Source organism: Brachyhypopomus gauderio, chromosome 17 (genome assembly GCF_052324685.1).
Source record: "Brachyhypopomus gauderio isolate BG-103 chromosome 17, BGAUD_0.2, whole genome shotgun sequence".
In the NCBI taxonomy this organism is placed as follows: Eukaryota; Metazoa; Chordata; class Actinopteri; order Gymnotiformes; family Hypopomidae; genus Brachyhypopomus; species Brachyhypopomus gauderio.
In genome coordinates, this window is record NC_135227.1 from 18324950 (window position 1) to 18342906 (window position 17957).

The 17957-nt window shown below is 49.3% G+C and overlaps 1 protein-coding gene across 2 annotated transcripts; it reads right to left on the reverse strand.

Annotated features, from left to right (window-relative positions):
- Nucleotides 1-259: 259 nt before the first annotated feature.
- tbc1d12a (TBC1 domain family, member 12a) lies at nucleotides 260-17595 on the reverse strand. 2 transcript variants are annotated; one of them, XM_076979178.1, is made up of 13 exons: nucleotides 16061-17595; nucleotides 13602-13713; nucleotides 8150-8271; nucleotides 6852-6934; nucleotides 4635-4752; nucleotides 4422-4528; nucleotides 4164-4232; nucleotides 3444-3538; nucleotides 3222-3293; nucleotides 2957-3085; nucleotides 2652-2761; nucleotides 2115-2373; nucleotides 260-1555 (listed from the first exon to the last, which is right to left on the reverse strand). In XM_076979178.1, exons 1-13 carry the CDS (start codon nucleotides 17377-17379, stop codon nucleotides 1484-1486), a joined length of 2667 nt encoding a protein of 888 aa, XP_076835293.1. In that variant the 5' UTR covers nucleotides 17380-17595; the 3' UTR covers nucleotides 260-1483. The 2 variants fall into 2 exon arrangements, with proteins under 2 accessions (XP_076835293.1, XP_076835292.1); XM_076979177.1 differs by having other exon boundaries at nucleotides 4158-4232; nucleotides 16061-17594.
- Nucleotides 17596-17957: the final 362 nt, after the last annotated feature.

Below are 17957 nucleotides of genomic sequence, written 5' to 3' on the forward strand. Positions count from 1 at the left end.
GTGGAGACAGGACTGGGTACGTGGACCTCCGCTCTGCTGCTCCAACACCGGAACATTATACGTAAACACACAGAAAACGCTGCAGTTGGCCGTGGTTCCCTGGGCCAGGACCGGCTCTGCTGGAGTCCATCACACTGACAGTGCCAGGAACATACGAGGATACTCAATAGTGCTACTGCTAGTTCAGTGCCAACAGTGCCCCCTACAGGCAAAGCTGCATCTAAACCGTAGAACTACAAGGAAATACCACAGGACAACATGACTTTAACTTCTGTATTTACACATCTAGACTACAGCTGGTTCACCATTTGTTTCTATACATCACTGACTGTATGAAAACTGTACAATAATGTCAGAATAAAAAAAAAAGCAAGCTCATTCTTATTTAAATAAAAAAAAGGTTACGTTGTACAATTTCAGTATGTTCTGGACGAATCGCTCGGGGTCCAAGCTGAGTCGTGATGAACTAACGGGAAGATGGCGTCTGGGGAGGCAGGTTGGTGCGTTCATGTGGTGTGGTGTGACGAACACCAGAGGGCACTGCCGAGTCTCAGGGCTGTGTGAAGGAGCGTTCACGTGACCGTTCAAACCAACCGAGAGCATAAGGGTGTGTGTGTATGCACCTCTCTGACTTAGAACTATTTGCTAATGCAACAATAGCACCTAGTGTCACAATGGGACGTCGCATTGTAGAACGCACTTAGAATTCCAGAACGGAACACGATAGATTCTCCCCTGAAAGAGAAGCGTGTTCTCCACGTTGCTCCTAACTACACCTACCTACAGGCTCATGGCTACGGAGATTAGGTCCAAAATGAATACATTTGGAGACAAAGCAAGGATTGTATATATGTGGGCAGATTTGGTATGAGCTGATGAAAGGCTACCATAGGCTCTAAAGTGTGTGTGTGTGTATACAAAGGGCTTGGCACTCTTTTATAACTGGCTGCTGGTTGTAAGGTCTGCTTGTGCAGAACTGCACCGTATCATTTTGCAGTAGTGCAAGTAACCCATCCCTGTTACAAACATGAAAACTCTAACCAAAGCTGCTCACTTCTGCAGGGTTGAGTGCAAATCACAGGCCGACCACAAGAGGGCACTGTGACTACGCGTTAAAAAAAAACCCCAAAAAGATGACTAAAGTATAAACGATCTCTGTGTATTGTAATTGCTTGGAGTGTTTGCGCATGTGTAGGTTTGTGTGCAATATCGTACGTACGATGTGTGTGTGTGCGCTCTGTACGTGAGAATTATTTGTTTGCATACAATCACATGATCGAGACTTTAACAATGAATGGATGGGACAATATATGGCAACATGACGACCTGACACAGGTTTCACACGTGTGTGCACACTTGCACACACTTTCGCGTGGGTTGCATCTGCTGGTGAACCGTGTCCAGATCCTCTCAGAGGGGCTTTGCCGCCACTGGCTCCTTAATACTGCACAATTAGATCTGCAGACGATCCTCAGAGCGGCCGTTAGCTTCTCCGCGCAGGACTGCCTGCTTTGTCAGTGTCGTTAGGTACATCTTTCATCAGGGCAGAGAACACCTGAGGTAGATGAGGGAGACATACTCAAAACACCACAATATACTGCACAGAAAAAATGTCATGAAAACTTCAGTGTTTAATAATGTCCAACCAGAACCCCCCCCCCCCCCCCCCGTCCTTAAAATAGAAAGTGGAGAAACAGTAATTAGGTTCAGTGATAGCAGCGAGATCATTAGTCTAGATACACAGTGCTGCCCCAAGCTAACGTAATTAATACAGTGGAACTTCTCAACAGTCCGAATCCTGAGCCAGATGATCCAGATGAAGACAGTGTGACTGGTGGGGAGACCTCCGATATCAAACCCATCAACACAAGCACAGAACCACCAGGGGCGTTATTCTCTGGAAAACGTTCATGCACATCTTTGCACACTTACACACCATTCACTAATTATTAATTCCCCATCTTTGTAGACAAGATCAAACGGTTACTGAATAGTGTGCAAGTGCTAAATGTGTGCAGTGTGTGTGTGTGTGAGGTGTGTAGGGATCACAGGTGTGTGTGTGTGTGAGGTGTGTAGGGATCACAGGTGTGTGTGTGTGTGTGTGTTGCACTCACCTGGTTCCACCTGCGGTTGTTGCTGATCATGTGTGTGTTGTTAATGCAGCTGAAGAGTGTGTGTGCCGGTGTGTGTTCTGGGAGGCGGGACAGGAACTGTGCGCTGTGTATGAAGTCCATCTGCAGGAGCACATCCTGGTACAGACGCAGGATTCCCAGTCCGGTCCGAAACAGGGCCTCCTCCCCATCCCGGCAGAACAGGTCCCACACACGGCACGCCACGTCCAGGGGCAGCGACTTACTGTACAGGGTAAAGATCCTGCATACACACACACACACTTTCGTATTTTGTACTGATATGGGCTTTTATAAGCAATCAAGCAGTGAAAGCAACACCAGGTTCCAACTCTTCCACCTTTAATATGCAAACGTATTAAAATGCACAAGTAGGACAGACGGAGCTCATATTCCACTAGGGGGCACTGTGACTAATTTCTGCCCCCGTAACTCTAGCTCTAACCCCATACTACGACTTTACACATGGCGCTGTACGCAGACGTAAATAGAGCTGGTGTTTGAGTCTAGTCTTAAACTCACCAATCTATGAGGTAAAAGTCTGGGGTCAGACTGTTGGTCTGGAAGTGCTGGAATAATTTAGGCAAATTCTCTTCAAAGAAAACCTCAAACGCTGCAAAGTACTTCAGCATCTGGAGGGGAAAACATGAATGTAACAGTAGATAAATCCTCACAGGAACAAACATCTCAGTCTTTGAGGTAACTGGGCCAGAGAGGGCTGAATAAACGCTGACCACACATATGTACAACAAATCTGCTGCTATTCTGGACAGCACGTATCAAGGGCACGGGCTACTTTAAGCTTTACGAGAAGGTTGTGTGTGTACCAGATCATGGTCCACCCTGAAGAAGGCCATCTGGCAGGGTTTGTTCAGAAGGTTGGCAAAGGTGATGAAGGCATCTGGCTCCTCCAAGTTCAGGATAAGAACAGCAGCAATGAAAGACATTCCCTGCACCTTCTCACACACACACACACACACACACACCATGTCCAACTTTCCACGCTCAAAACTACATTTGCTCTGTGTGTGTGTGTGTGTGTGTGTGTGTGTGTGTGTGTGTGTGTGTAACTTGTCGAGGTACGACACTCACGTAGCCCACGTCTGGTCTGTAACAGGTATAGGCCCCCAACACGCTGTGCAGGAGATCGTGATAAGGTCCTCCCTGGAGAAGAACACCCAAACAACCAAAGTGTCTAGAATAACCCAACAATGACTTCAAGCTAATCATCCACTTCCTCACTTGAAGTGGGAGGAGCCAAGCAAATAAAGGCGGGACAGGAACGTGAACACGCCTCCTCGCTCCATCTCTCACCTTCTGGAAGATGTAGAGAGAGGGGAAGGTCCTGAAGATATCCAGCTTGATCAGGTCTAAACTGGACTCTCTGTCTGCCAGTGACGCACCACAATCTTGAGTGGGAGAAAACACAGACTGAGCACCCAACACGGACCAGCTGAGACCACAGACACCAACAACCAGAGGTGTATAATCCAGGTTCAGAAAGTAAAAGTCCTCACCAGGATTTTGCTCAGGGTTCCTGGATTGTGTTGATGATTCCACTAATTTTACCTGGATTGCACTAATTAGAAAATCTAGCAAACTTGAGCAAAATTCTGGTGAGGACTTTTACTTTCTGAACCTTTATTATACACCTCTGCCAACAACCCCCCCCCCCCCCCCCCCCCCAGAAAAAAACCCCACTGTTGCTGTTTACCGCCTATGACTGCTTCCAGTGTGAAACACTGTTACTGTTTAACTCAGTTATACTTGAGCACAGTCAGTGCTGAATAAAACACTAAATAACTGCCATGTACGACACGAGTGCCGTTGGTGGTAATTAACCCTGCCGTGTCTGATGTCTTTGTAAAGCACTTTGAATTGTCACTATGTATGAAGTGTGCTATAAGCTTGCCATGCCTTAAGGTTTAATGTTTACACATACACGAGTGCCGTCACCCCTAGCAAGGGCAACATTTTTATTATTGGAATAAATAATTGCACATGCGTGTGCACAAAATGAGCACGTACCCTCACCGAGCGAGCTCGTTTCATTAAAACTACGCCACCTCTCTTTGGCCCTCGACAAGAAGATCTCGTACAGTTCTGTAAATGGAAAACACGCACGCACACACACACACACACACACACACACACACAGAGTTTATATTCCAATTTTCTTAATTTGCAAGAATGGCGTTGGATGTTGCTGAGTGACTGAGTGAGTCATGGTGTGAGGGCAAAGGGCAGGGGTCAAGAGGTCGTGCTGCTGGCCACTAAGGATGCGGCGGTTACCAGGGGTGATGTTCAGCTCGTTGCCGATGGCGAGGCTCCAGACTCTCCCGCGGACGCTCGGGGGCAGGCCCTGCCACCAGAGGTCCCGAACACGCCGAGTGTTCCTCCTGTCCACAGGAGGGGTCAAAGGTCACGACGGATCTCACGACCGATCCCGTGACGGTGGGATGGAGGGATAGAGGGATGGAGGGATGGAGGGATGGAGACACTCACATGCTCTCCCAGTTGGGCAGGACCTCCGTGTTCCAGGTGAGCATAGCACGCGTGATGTTCTCCTCCTGCTGGAGTCTCTCCTTCACCTGACGCTTCTTACGCTGGGCCTCCTTCAGCTCTGACAACCCAACAACCGGGGGGAGGGAGGGAGGGAGGGAGGGAGAGAGCGAGAGAGAGAGAGAAAGAGGGAGAGAGAGGAAGAGAGAGAAAGAGGGAGATAGATAGAGAAGGAGAGAGAAAGAGGGAGAGAGAGAGAGAGAGAGAGAGAGAGAAAGGGAGAGAGAGAGATAGAGGAAGAGATAGAGAAAGAGGGAGAGAGAGAGAGGGGGGGAGAGAGATAGAGAGAAGGAGAGATAGAGAGAGGGAGAGATAGAGAGAGGGAAAGAAGAGGGAGGGAGAGAGAGTGAGTTTGAGTTTTTCTTTTGTACATGATCTGGTACCTGTGTCTCCAACAGAAGAGGGTCTTCTGCAGAACAGACACTAACCCTGCTCCATCACTCCTGGGCTCTGACTATTAAACCCCAGACACAAACAGTCCAAGAACTCAAGATGTCAGAGAAACTCATTTAAATTCACCACTGGAACAACCACAATCCAGCAGACGGACCTGAAAATTTCACGGACCTGAAAATCAGTTCACTGGGTAATTTCAATTTGGCGGTGAACGATTTAAAAGGGAAAGCAGGCTGGGCTCTCGTTCTATTAAAAGAACCATTCAGTCTGAATCACCAATTTGAACTTGGCTCAAAATTTTCTAATCAATTTTAGAACCAATTGCATTATATAGAAGTCTATGGTCCACAAACCATCCATGAACTCATCAAAACCCTTGATACAGAGACAGGAAGTGCAGGAAGATCCTAGCAGTCCAGCGTTCTCCAGAGACACACAGGGCAGAATCAGGCCAATACCACTCAGTTACTCCTGACTGAAAAAAGAACCATCAAAGAGAGATTCTGGAAGCACTCAAACTGTAACCCAGCGTCTACAGTTACAAAACCCTGAAGAGTCAGGAGATGAACACAAACAAGTCATCTGAGCTCGTCCTGAATATCACACACAAACAAGTCCTCTCAGCCAGCTCGTCCTGAAGATCACACACAAACAAGTCCTCTCAGCCAGCTCGTCCTGAAGATCACACACAAACAAGTCCTCTCAGCTCGTCCTGAAGATCACACACAAACAAGTCCTCTCAGCTCGTCCTGAAGATCACACACAAACAAGTCCTCTCAGCTCGTCCTGAAGATCACACACAAACAAGTCCTCTCAGCCAGCTCGTCCTGAAGATCACACACAAACAAGTCCTCTCAGCCAGCTCGTCCTGAAGATCACACACAAACAAGTCCTCTCAGCCAGCTCGTCCTGAAGATCACACACAAACAAGTCCTCTCAGCCAGCTCGTCCTGAAGATCACACACAAACAAGTCCTCTCAGCCAGCTCGTCCTGAAGATCACACACAAACAAGTCCTCTCAGCCAGCTCGTCCTGAAGATCACACACAAACAAGTCCTCTCAGCTCGTCCTGAAGATCACACACAAACAAGTCCTCTCAGCTCGTCCTGAAGATCACACATAAACAAGTCCTCTCATCTCGTCCTAAAGATCACACACAAACAAGTCCTCTCATCTCGTCCTGAAGATCACACACAAACAAGTCCTCTCAGCCAGCTTGGTTTGAAGGTCAGACACTCTCACCTCAATAGCAGGACTGATACAGTAAACAACATCACGACTCCCTAACCGTCTCCCTCAGTATTGGGCCCGCCCTAATCAATACACGTCACTACGTGACTGACATTACACATGACATCATCGAGACGGAAACACACTGGAGGATGATCACTTCAGATCAGAGCTGTTCACTGTCGTCTCCCTCAGTATTGGGCCCGCCCTAATCAATACACGTCACTACGTGACTGACATTACACATGACATCATCGAGACGGAAACACACTGGAGGATGATCACTTCAGATCAGAGCTGTTCACTGTCTGTGTTTAACCACTACTGTTAGTGTATATCAGTGCTACAGCATGACACAAAAGCTCATTAAAGCAGACACACGCATGCAGAGCACACACACACACACGCATGCAGACGCACACACACACACACACGCGCGCATGTACAGACACACACACACGCGCATGTGCAGACGCGCACACACACACACACACACACACACACACACACACACACACACACACACACACACACCTCTCCTCTTGGCTCCGGCCACCATCTCGTTGTACTCCTGTCTGTGTCTCTGGGCCTCCTCCTCAGACTTCGCTGGCAGGTTCCTGAGGAACACAAACCAAACAAGCCATTAGCTGCAGTATAGATCACACACACACACACACACGCACGCACGCACGCACGCACGCACGCACGCACGCACGCACGCACGCACCTCCAATATACACGTCTCCAACACACATATCCATTGTACACATCTCCAGTATACATTTTCCAATATGCATATCCAACAGACATCTCCCCTGCAGCAGTGTTCACGGGTCAGAACCAGGTAACTGTTGAGATGAATCGCACACAGGAGAAAAAAGACCAACTCGTCCCACCACGGACGTCCCAGCAGGAACACGGTGACAGCGAGCACGTACGAGCTTTGGAAAGAAGCCAAGGTGACCTCCACAGAGTCAGACACAGTGTGTGTGTGTCAGAGTGTGTGTGTGTCAGAGAGAAACAATTAAATTACCGCACAAGTTTTCATCTTGTAGCAGATTTAATGGTAATTCTACACTAAAACACAGGGTCAATAAAACCACACACTGTACGCTTAATAATCACTTTACACTGTACACTTAATAATCACTTTACACGTCTGGGCGGGGGGGGGGTGCTCTGGACGTTCATGCACAGCCTGGAACACAATGAGCACTGACCAGCTACATCTAACTGAAGTTCTCCGTGGAGAGTGTTAGAGGTTTGTGCTGGGTGTCTACTGAGAGCATCTCTCAGCTGCGGGTCAGATGCTCAACTATCTGCAAACTGTGAAGGAACCAATCCCCACCGCACACTGTCTAGTCCACGAGGCTCAGGAGACGTGGACAGAGCCAGCCAGGACATATGGACGACCGATCCTGAGTGACTCTGGGCTCACAGCCATGATCACGCACAACAGCGGCCCAGAAACAGGACCGACCCTCCTCCACGGGTCTGGAAAACAGAGCTGTGGTTCCACACAGGCGCTAGATGAGCCTTAATGTGACAACACGGAGCTTCGCGAGCACACACGCACACGCACACACACACACGCACACACACACACGCACACACACACACGCACACGCACACACACACACGCACGTTGTTGTTTTTGTGCAAGTAGGTCGGCTAACTCTTACACAGTTATACAAGAAGAATGTTTGTAAAAATTTGTCTCTGTCGAGACAGTTGAATATGTGGCACCATACAGTCACATAACACTGCTATGTGGAAGCAATGAATCATGGGAGCTGTAGTTCAAACACACACACGAAAAAAAAACCACTTACGCAGGTCTGTCCTCTAAAATGAGCCCAGTGGTAGACAAAGGCTCAAACTCCAAATTCTTGCGTCTCATTGGCTGAAGCCGGGGGTGGGGTCCAGCTTCTGGTACCGCCTTTGTCTCATACTCCTTGAGAGAGAGAGAGCGAGAGAGAGAGAGAGAGAGAGAGAGAGAGAGAGAGAGAGAGAGAGAATGTGTGAGAGAGAGAATGTGTGTGTGAGAGAGAGAGAGAGAGAGAGAGATAATGTGTGAGTGTGTGTGAGAGAGAATGTGTGTGTGTGTGTGAGAGAGAGACAGAATGTGTGAGTGTGTGTGAAAGTGAATGAGAGAGAGACAGAGAGAGAGAGAGAGAATGTGTGTGTATGTGGGTGTGTGTGAGTGTGTGTGTGAGAGACAGAATGTGTGTGTGAGAAAGTGAATGAGAGAGAGAGAGAGAGAGAGAGAGAGAGAAATTAAACAACAGAACAGCTGTCTTCGCACTACAAAGGATCCACGTGTGCAGGGCCACCGTGCACTATGTTCACTATGAGGAAACGGAAGAAAAGTGAGGAAGTGAATAAGAAAGTCAGCCACAATGTAGCCCAACAAGGCCAGATCTCCGCCATCTGAACACGAGTGTGACCCACGTGCCCTCCACATCTGCACTACTGCCATACACACGTTCACCTCGGTCTAAACCAGTGAAAACCAGTACATGTATTCTCATTGTGAGGACATCCATACTATCTGAGGACATCCATACTATCTGAGGACATCCATACTATCCAGTTTATCTGAGCAAAAGGATTTACCACACTTTCACCACACTTTAACTAAACGACACAATTACTTCAGTCGCTGCAGGTCTTCAAGACGACTTTATTTTCAAACTGATTTCACAACCGAGATCATGATCGTTACACTTCAACTACACAAAGAAACCTGAATGTCATGAAGAAGGCCAGTGGGTCCTGCCAGTCAGCAGGGCGGGACTTCGGATGGCGTCCTGCAAACTGTCCAAGAAGAGAGACTTTTCCACACGTGCGCTCCAAGGTCACCAGGACAACATGCGTGGACAGCTTGTCTCTTCAGCCGTGTACGCATGTATGTTGGGGCGTGTACACAAAAGATATCTGGACTATTTCTGGCTCCAGTACAGATAAATCAGACAGAGAGGGAGATGTCGGAAATGCAATTGGCTGCTTACAAAAGCACGTGAAGGATGAGTAAACAAACGGACAGAGAACACGTCGACATCACAGTCACACCCAGCTGGTGGGCGGAGTCACCCAAAACGTAACGTACCGACATGCGTCTCCATAGCGACAGTACCAAGACTGATGCATCTATTAACACGAGGCAGCGGTCTTAATCAATGACAGTGATCGAAAATGTATCTGTGTGCTTAAAAATCAAGAAATATGTATAATTCTCTCTATGTAGTTTAAACTGGGTCCCTCACGTAATAAACCAATGGAAAAAACTGAGTTATCAACAGAGCATTTAATGAGTTTCCACTTTAATCCCTGATGAAAACATGCTTCATTTTTATCTAACAGACTACAGACTCTTACCTGGCCTTATATGGTCAATATCTCAATGAAACACAGTTTTTATGAATACAGGAGTGATCAGCATAAAAAACAACCCACGAGGCAGCGCAGTACGTGTACCGTGGCTAAAACGCTACGCCTGGCAAGTCCCGGAGAGGTTCTCCACCTTCTACTGTGCTGCAGCTTCACGTGATATGTATTCTGCTCTACACGCTCTGTGTGTAAAAGGCTTCACAGGTAGCGTGGCGTCACGAGTCACAAGCACACGAGTCATGTGAGGTCATTAGACGATATCACTCTCAACTCCCCTCTAACCCATCCAACAGACACAAATAACCTCCAACCTTAACCCACCCCCCCCACCCACTATAACCATAACCACCACACCCCCCACCCACTATAACCAATCACCACCCCACCCCCCACCCCACTATAACCATAACCACCACACCCCCCCCACCCACTATAACCATAACCACACACCCCCCTCCACCCACTATAACCATACCACCACACCCCCCTCCACCCACTATAACCAATACCCCACACCCCCCCTCCACCCCTAACCTAACCATCACCCACACCCACACCCAACCCACTATAACCCACACCACACACCCCCCTCCACCCACTATAACCACCACACCCCCCCTCCACCCACTATAACCATAACCACCACACCCCCCCCTCCACCCACTATAACCACACACCCCCCTCACCACTATACCTAACCACACCCCCCCCCTCCACCCACTATAACCGTAACCACCACCCCCCCCTCCACCCACTATAACCGTAACCACCACACCCCCCCCTCCACCCACTATAACCATAACCTACCACACCCCCCCCCTCCACCCACTATAACCATAACTACCCCCCCCTCCACCCACTATAACCATAACCACCCCCCCTCCACCCACTATAACCACCACACCCCCCCCTCCACCCACTAAACCGTAACCACCACCCCCCCCCTCCACCCACTATAACCGTAACCACCACACCCCCCCCTCCACCCACTATAACCGTAACCACCACACCCCCCCCTCCACCCACTATAACCATAACCCCCTCCCCCCCCTCCACCCACTATAACCACCACCCCCCCCCCTCCACCCACTATAACCGTAACCACCACACCCCCCTCCACCCACTATAACCGTAACCACCACACCCCCCCCCTCCACCCACTATAACCACCCCCCCCCCCTCCACCCACTATAACCATAACCACCACCCCCCCCCCCCCCCCCCCATAAATCCTCCAGCAGTGTCCAGCAGCTCTGGGCTGGACTGCAAGACATCTGGTCATCTTCCTAATGAAATCAAGTGGAACAGCCTGGAAATGGCTGTGTTGTTAATCTGCCGTTGTGTGTGTGTGTGTGTGTGTGTGTGTGTGTGTGTGTGTGTACGTGTGGGTGCGAGTACCGTACACAAGAGTGCGAGTACCAACTGGACCCAATTGGTAGAATTACGAGTCCTAATTCTATTTTGTTTTTGCGCTCCACTTTTTTATGACACACACCAGCTCTCACAACAAGCCCTAGAGGATTCTGGATACTCATCAGATTGGCTTATGCCAGAATTAATGGTGGGCACCATGTCGGCGATCACAGTGTGAAATTCTTGCCATGTCTTGTTCAGGAAAGACTACACATTTACGCCAATCAAACGCCGTTCGTGTCCTTGCTGAGATTGTAGTTTGGGAACAAGCGCCATGTGTGATCCTGGTAGTTTTGTGCTTTTGAAAAGGAAAACGATAAGAAAGAACCCATGGTGGCTCGCTCCTGGAGGTCACGAAGAAGACAGCAAGAGCTGAGTGTCCTTTAAGAAGAACCTGAGGTAACGACTGTGTTAGCATGTGAAGAGCATTGCCTAACTAGCTACCACCTGTGGTCTATGGAATCAGAAGGTCTCTGGGACATTTTGGAGTTTGGGGAATCGTCTGATAGATTATGATTATAAAGATCATGATGACAAAGTTCCACAAATCACCAGATATGGTATACATGACCATATATGGTAACATATGTGCGCCACAGAGCACTCTGTCCTCCTATTGGTCAATGTCAAAGCAATATCACAGATTCAGATCAGCTAGACGTCTCACTGGGGAGTTGTGGGCGTCCCAGTTAGCACGACGCCGCTCTTCGATTAGGCCACACTACCACAGCCTACAAGAGAATCCTATTAAAGTCTGGATGAATTCGTGTAGTTGGTTCCCAGTATTCGTTTTCTTCCCAGGACGAGACGGCGTGAGCCCTGTAGTTGCTCGGGCGACCACGACAGGCTCGGCGTGTTGCTCCCCCGACGGTGCGAGACGGCAGGGTGGACCTCCACGGCCCTCAAGAGTCGTGAGCTGCACTCACTGAGGCATTTGACGCTCTCCTGAAGAGAACACTAATGAGAAAAGCAGCCATGAAACGCCTGGATATTGTATACAGCACAGCTGTGTATCTACACCCCAGCGGCCATCTGCACTGACGGGGCAGCGAGAAGCCAATCAGCAGAGTTAAATCAGGTCAATCAAGTGAGCAGAATTAGGAGAATCAGGTCAACTGAATCAGGGAAATTGGATGATTCGGGGGAATCAACTGAATCAGCATATATAAAACGTCATGGAAAGCCTTATTGAAAACATCAACAAAGGAACTCTATTCTGCTGCATCCGGCGTGTCGAGTTAAATAGAACTGATTGGTTCACAGTTCAGGCAGTGACTTGACAAGATGCCATTGGCTGGATGTTGATTTGGTCACATGACCGTTCTTGGAAAAAAAAAGGCCTGACCTGGAAGAAGGACGAGAGCACAGAACGTTCACATTCATCGCTCACAGCTTCCCTGGCACACACACACACACACACACACACACACACACACAACACACGACCACCTGCGGCCCGCGTGGGGCGAATCCCAAACTGACGAGCAGCGCAGATCGCAAGAGTGCAGCCGCCTCTCAGACTACACCCACTTACCGGGGGAGACGGCAGCTGTAGAGCACACACACACACACACACACACACACACACACACACACACACCACACACACACACACACACACACACACACACACACACACACACACACACACACACCACCCCCGCATATCCCACCCTCCTGTCTATGCTGGCTACCACAGCCTGTGACACACACTTTCCGGTGTTTCCGATCTCTCTGCCCCTCTCTCTTCTGCATTCCAAATGGCTACCAGCTCTGAAAGATTCTCAGTTACTTTCTGGTGCCTTTTGTTCTAGACCAGCTCCAGCTGTGATTTCGGTTGTTTCCAATCTGTTTGTACAGTTCTTTGAGGGTCTCATTTGTTTAAATGTTCTAGAGCAATGTTTTCCCAACTCTCCACCTTGAGAAGGCCCTGCACTGCATATTGTACAAGGTTGCATGGTTCCGGAGTGTTTGAGAGGGTTCTAACCTGCTGTATGGTTCCGGAGTCTTTGAGAGGGTTCTAACCTGCTGTATGGTTCCGGAGTCTTTGAGAGGGTTCTAACCTGCTGTATGGTTCCGGAGTCTTTGAGGGGGTTTTAACCTGTTGTATGGTTCCGGAGTCTTTGAGAGGGTTCTAACCTGCTGTGTGTTTCTGGAGTGTTTGAGAGGGTTCTAACCTGCTGTGTGGTTCTGGAATCTTTGAGAGGGTTCTAACCTGCTGTGTGGTTCCGGAGTCTTTGAGAGGGTTTTAACCTGTTGTATGGTTCTGGAGTCTTTGAGAGGGTTCTAACCTGTTGTATGGTTCCGGAGTCTTTGAGAGGGTTCTAACCTGCCGTGTGTTTCTGGAGTGTTTGAGAGGGTTCTAACCTGCTGTGTGGTTCTGGAGTGTTTGAGAGGGTTCTAACCTGCTGTGTGGTTCTGGAGTGTTTGAGAGGGTTCTAACCTGCTGTGTGGTTCTGGAGTGTTTGAGAGGGTTCTAACCTGCTGTGTGTCTTTGTCAGTGTTCTCTTTCAGGGGGACTTTTCCAAACAGCTTCCACCCTGAAGCAGTCTGGATAGTTTTCGGCCCTCTGGGTTTCCAGGAAAACAGGCTTCTACAGAGACAGATAAGAGAGAGAAAGAGAGAGAGAGACAGGATTAAATAAACAGAAAGAGGAACAGAAAGCTCCAAGCGTCCTGCACGCCTCCTGCTCCGTCCACATGACTGTCTGTGCAAAAGAAAAAGCGCCCAGGAAATCGCAGAAGCAATGCCTCCTTCCACTGTGTAGGAAGGAGAAGGTGCTGATGTCAGCATGCTGCTGCTCCTTAAACACCAGACAGGCTTGATTTCATCATTCACTGCTGGGCTGCTAAACGATTGGCAACAACAAGGAAATTAATCTTTCTGTTGGCTATGAAGCTGCTTTATGTCATCCAAACCAGCTAACAGGTGTACCCAATATCTCTAACAGGTGTACCCAATACCTCCAACAGGTGTACCCAATACCTCCAACAGGAGTACCCAATACCTCCAACAGGAGTACCCAATACCTCCAACAGGAGTACCCAATATATCTAACAGGAGTACCCAATATATCTAACAGGTGTACCCAATACCTCTAACAGGTGTACCCAATACCTCTAACAGGTGTACCCAATACCTCTAACAGGTGTACCCAATATCTCTTGACATCTGAAGTCATCCTGAGAGTTGTGTTTCAGAATAACAACCAGCAACTGTATGTATTTATTTATTTGGCTCTCTGAACTAGTGAAAAAAAGCCCAGAGGCTTTAGCAATAGTGCAAAAAAGCCTAAAGCAGCAACAGATCAACTCACAAAACATGACATTAAAGTTCCTGAGTGGTTTCAGACCAAAACAACAATTGGCACCATGTTCTGAACAGCAGGTAGCAACACCAGAGTGATCATGCACAACTGTGATCCAGACAACCCTTAGAATTCAATCAAAAGAACATAATGGATTCTACGGTTCTCGTCATATTTATTTCACAGAGGACAATCAGACACTCCACGCTCTAGGTTTTAATTATGGATAATTTCATTTAGTTAATTTTTTTAAATATGGTTTATCAAATTACACAGTAGATGTTCAAACCAAGAACTAACCTCCACCATGGTGCAATATTATACCTGTATACATATTCAAGCATATTATATGAATATGAATATTAACATAAAATGTGTACACATATTTATGTATGATGTGTATAAACAAATATTAGCACCCATTATTGGGTGTGACAGTGTTTATAGACTGTTCATAAAAAAAGCGATAGGTTAAAGTTTTCAGTGGCTGGTCATAATAGACTGCTTGGAGATCTGCGGTGTAGATCTTTAGAAAATGTTTAAAAGGTTAAATGCTTTCATGCGTTCATTCTCTCTCTCTCTCTCTCTCTCTCTCACACACACACACAGCCTTGTCTACTGCAGTAATCTGTGAAGAGTATCTACGTCTATGCAGAGTAGCAGAAAACCTGTTTAGCCCAAACATGACAGGGACTTTCACACAGTTCTGCAGGCATGTTGGCAACAGACCAAAAGCTTCCAGCAAGTGATTTAAACTCTGCTGTGAGGCGTGTACAGATCTGACTGCCAGCTCAACAAACAAGGAAGCGAAGAGGAGTTCCTCACGCAGACTGGGCAGGAAATGAGGAGGTTCACGATCAGCTGTGCTGCTTACTCAATACACATCTAAGAGCCACGGGCAAATCACTGACTCAGGATATTGACAGAAAGAAGAAGAAAACACAGAAAAAGTGGTCAAGGCCGCATTTCCCCAAATCAGCGCAGTGTTGAGAGAGAGAGAGAGAGAGAGAGAGAGAGAGAGAGAGAGAGAATGAGTGAGTGATCTATGTAATACTAACTCTACCATTTAAAGATGTTTTATGGTGGTGTTAAGAAACCCAGCGCTGGACTGTAAGGGTTCTGGCTGGAGATTTCATTAAAAGATCCAGTATGAGAACATAACACACTGCAAAGTTGAATGTCCATAACACCAGACCTTAGCTCAACAGATGACAGGGAATAATGTTAAAGAATAAATTGGAGACTTTGGGTGATATTTGTCTGTTTGCGTTTATGATCTTCAATGACTTGTCTCATACTAGTTAGTCAAAGGGGCTGGATAGTTAACCCTAGTTTAATCGTAGCTTCATCCTCTCCATTATCAATCAGTCCCGATCACTAATTCATCTATTGATTAATCATCTATTATAGCTGACTGACCTTCTCAAGGTTTGATGAACCGAATAAGGTGTCCGACAGGCAGGGGGGATAACTTGTATAAAGTGTTGAGTGATAATGTTGGAGTTACAAAGTAGCAGCTCTCCTTACTGTTGTCTTGCTTACACATCCGATAAGGGACAACTCCATCACAAACTGTACATGGTCAATATTAGTTCTGTCACTCGGACACGTTTTGCTCTGCATCCATGCCTACCTAGTCAGGAACTCGGCGATGCCGTGTCTTCTGGTCGCCGTCTGGTCCGACGAGGCGTCGGGATCGAGACACACGCCCTCTGCCAGCGCCTCAGGAGCGCTCTGTCGCCGGCCCACCTCACGGCCGTCCCCGGGGCCCAGGACGTCGTCCGCGTCCCCGTCGGACCCAAAGAACCCCGCGTCGTCCGCCGGACTCAGAGGCGTCGCGTCGCAGCTAAGCGACACCGGGTACCCGGGCTGGGTCCTGAGAAACTGGGGCCGGACTGTGATACCTGCGCCGCTGAAGTCCGCCGGGGGAGGTTCGGGCTCGGTATGATCGACGGTGTTTTCTGCGATAGACGAGACGGACAGCTTGGTACTGAGGTCCGAGACTGCCTCCTCTCCAGGGTCTGGGTCGTGGGTGTCCGCTCGCTGCGCCTCGTCCTCCCTGGCGGGGTTTCTCTCTGGACCGGTAGAGGAGCGGATGTGTTGGTGTGGATGAAGAGGAACACCACGGTCCGGAGCAGGAAGACCCCCCGTGGACCCGGCACACAACGATCTGCTGTTGACCACCAACACCCCGCAGTGTCCCAGCCGCACCGCCCCGTCTGCATGTTGGAATAAAACATCTCTGATGAAGGTCTGCTGGTTCCCCCGGCGCACGGAGGGTTCGGCCGTCTGTAGGTCGTCCATGCCCACACAGTCCAGATCCCCATTGTGTATTTTCATCTCTGAACGGGTCTGCAAGTCCGAACGAGACGAATCAAACCGATGCTTCCCGACTGATGCGTTTGTTGGACGCAGCCCGTCCTCGGCCTCCCTCGCAACACTCCCCAGCACGGAAGTCCATGAAACCCGATCCGGCGGTACCATCCCGTCCCCCCGGCGCGGCCCGGCTCCGCTCACAGCAGCGGTCGGGCTGGGACGGGCTGCTCCGTCACCCCCTCCTCCTCCTCCATCCCCTCCTCCACCCAGCACGGCATCGCCGGGCGGTTCGGGAAACCCATTAAACCCGCAGTGCTCGCCCTCCTCGGAACACACGCGCTTGTGGCCGCACGGTGCGGGTCGCGGTGCGACTAAGTCCAGCATCGTGCCGCGTCCCGTGTGCAGCCCGACACCAAACGGGTTCACGTTCCTGCCGTTACCGGCACCGTGAGCGCGTCCTGGCGCGGGCGGAGCGGAACCGGGCGGGTGGAGCTGCGTGCGGGCGGCGCTCAACAGGCGCGTCGGCGGACCTGACGCGTCGCGATCGCTTATTAAACACGCGCGCGTCTTATCGCGGTTCTCGTTGACATCGACGGGGAGAGACAGAACCGAGTCGCCGTTGTCCACTCTGTCCATTCCGCTCACGCCCCGCGCGCGCACACACGGTCCCGCAGCGGCGCGTGTGTCACGTCACCGCGAGGGTCAGCGGCGCGTCCGCGTCTCTCATCTTACACATAGTGCGCGTAGAAATAAAGCCGCAGTTCGGTGTCGTATCAAAGCCCATTTAGGCTCGGCCCACGGCGGGGACGAACAGGAACCATTTTGAATGTAATGACGTCGTGTGTCTCAGCGCTTTTCCTGCCCGTGTCCAAACGTGAACGTTGCAGGAGTTAAAGCGCCATCGTCCGTCTAGAAGGAGTAACTACACGTGATAACCAATACTTACTGATATGTAATCAATACTGGGCCTCCACACTTACCATCTCCTTCAGTAGAAACATTATTGATTATAACACACTTTGTCGGTATCAGGTTGGAAACATGTGATAACCTGTGTCTTTTTCACTGTTCGTGTTCTGAGCACAGAATCGCTACCTGCACGTTTTCCGAGGTGCCGCATAAACTCAGGCCCAGATACTGTCAGTTCGGCCAGTAGGTTCGGCAGCCCCATTACGAGTGAGCCCTGACCATACAGCCTTAGACCCGGAACGACT

Bases quoted from the DNA above. Each gene is read 5' to 3' on its own strand.
- tbc1d12a (XM_076979177.1), bottom strand. From the start codon at position 17,379: ATGGACAGAGTGGACAACGGCGACTCGGTTCTGTCTCTCCCCGTCGAT. The intron at 8,272-13,601 runs GTTAGAACCCTC...CTCTCTCTCAAG, and splicing joins CTGACAAAGACACACAGCAG to GAGTATGAGACAAAGGCGGT. The intron at 3,294-3,443 runs GTGAGAGATGGA...GTTCTTCTCCAG, and splicing joins CTCTCTACATCTTCCAGAAG to GGAGGACCTTATCACGATCT.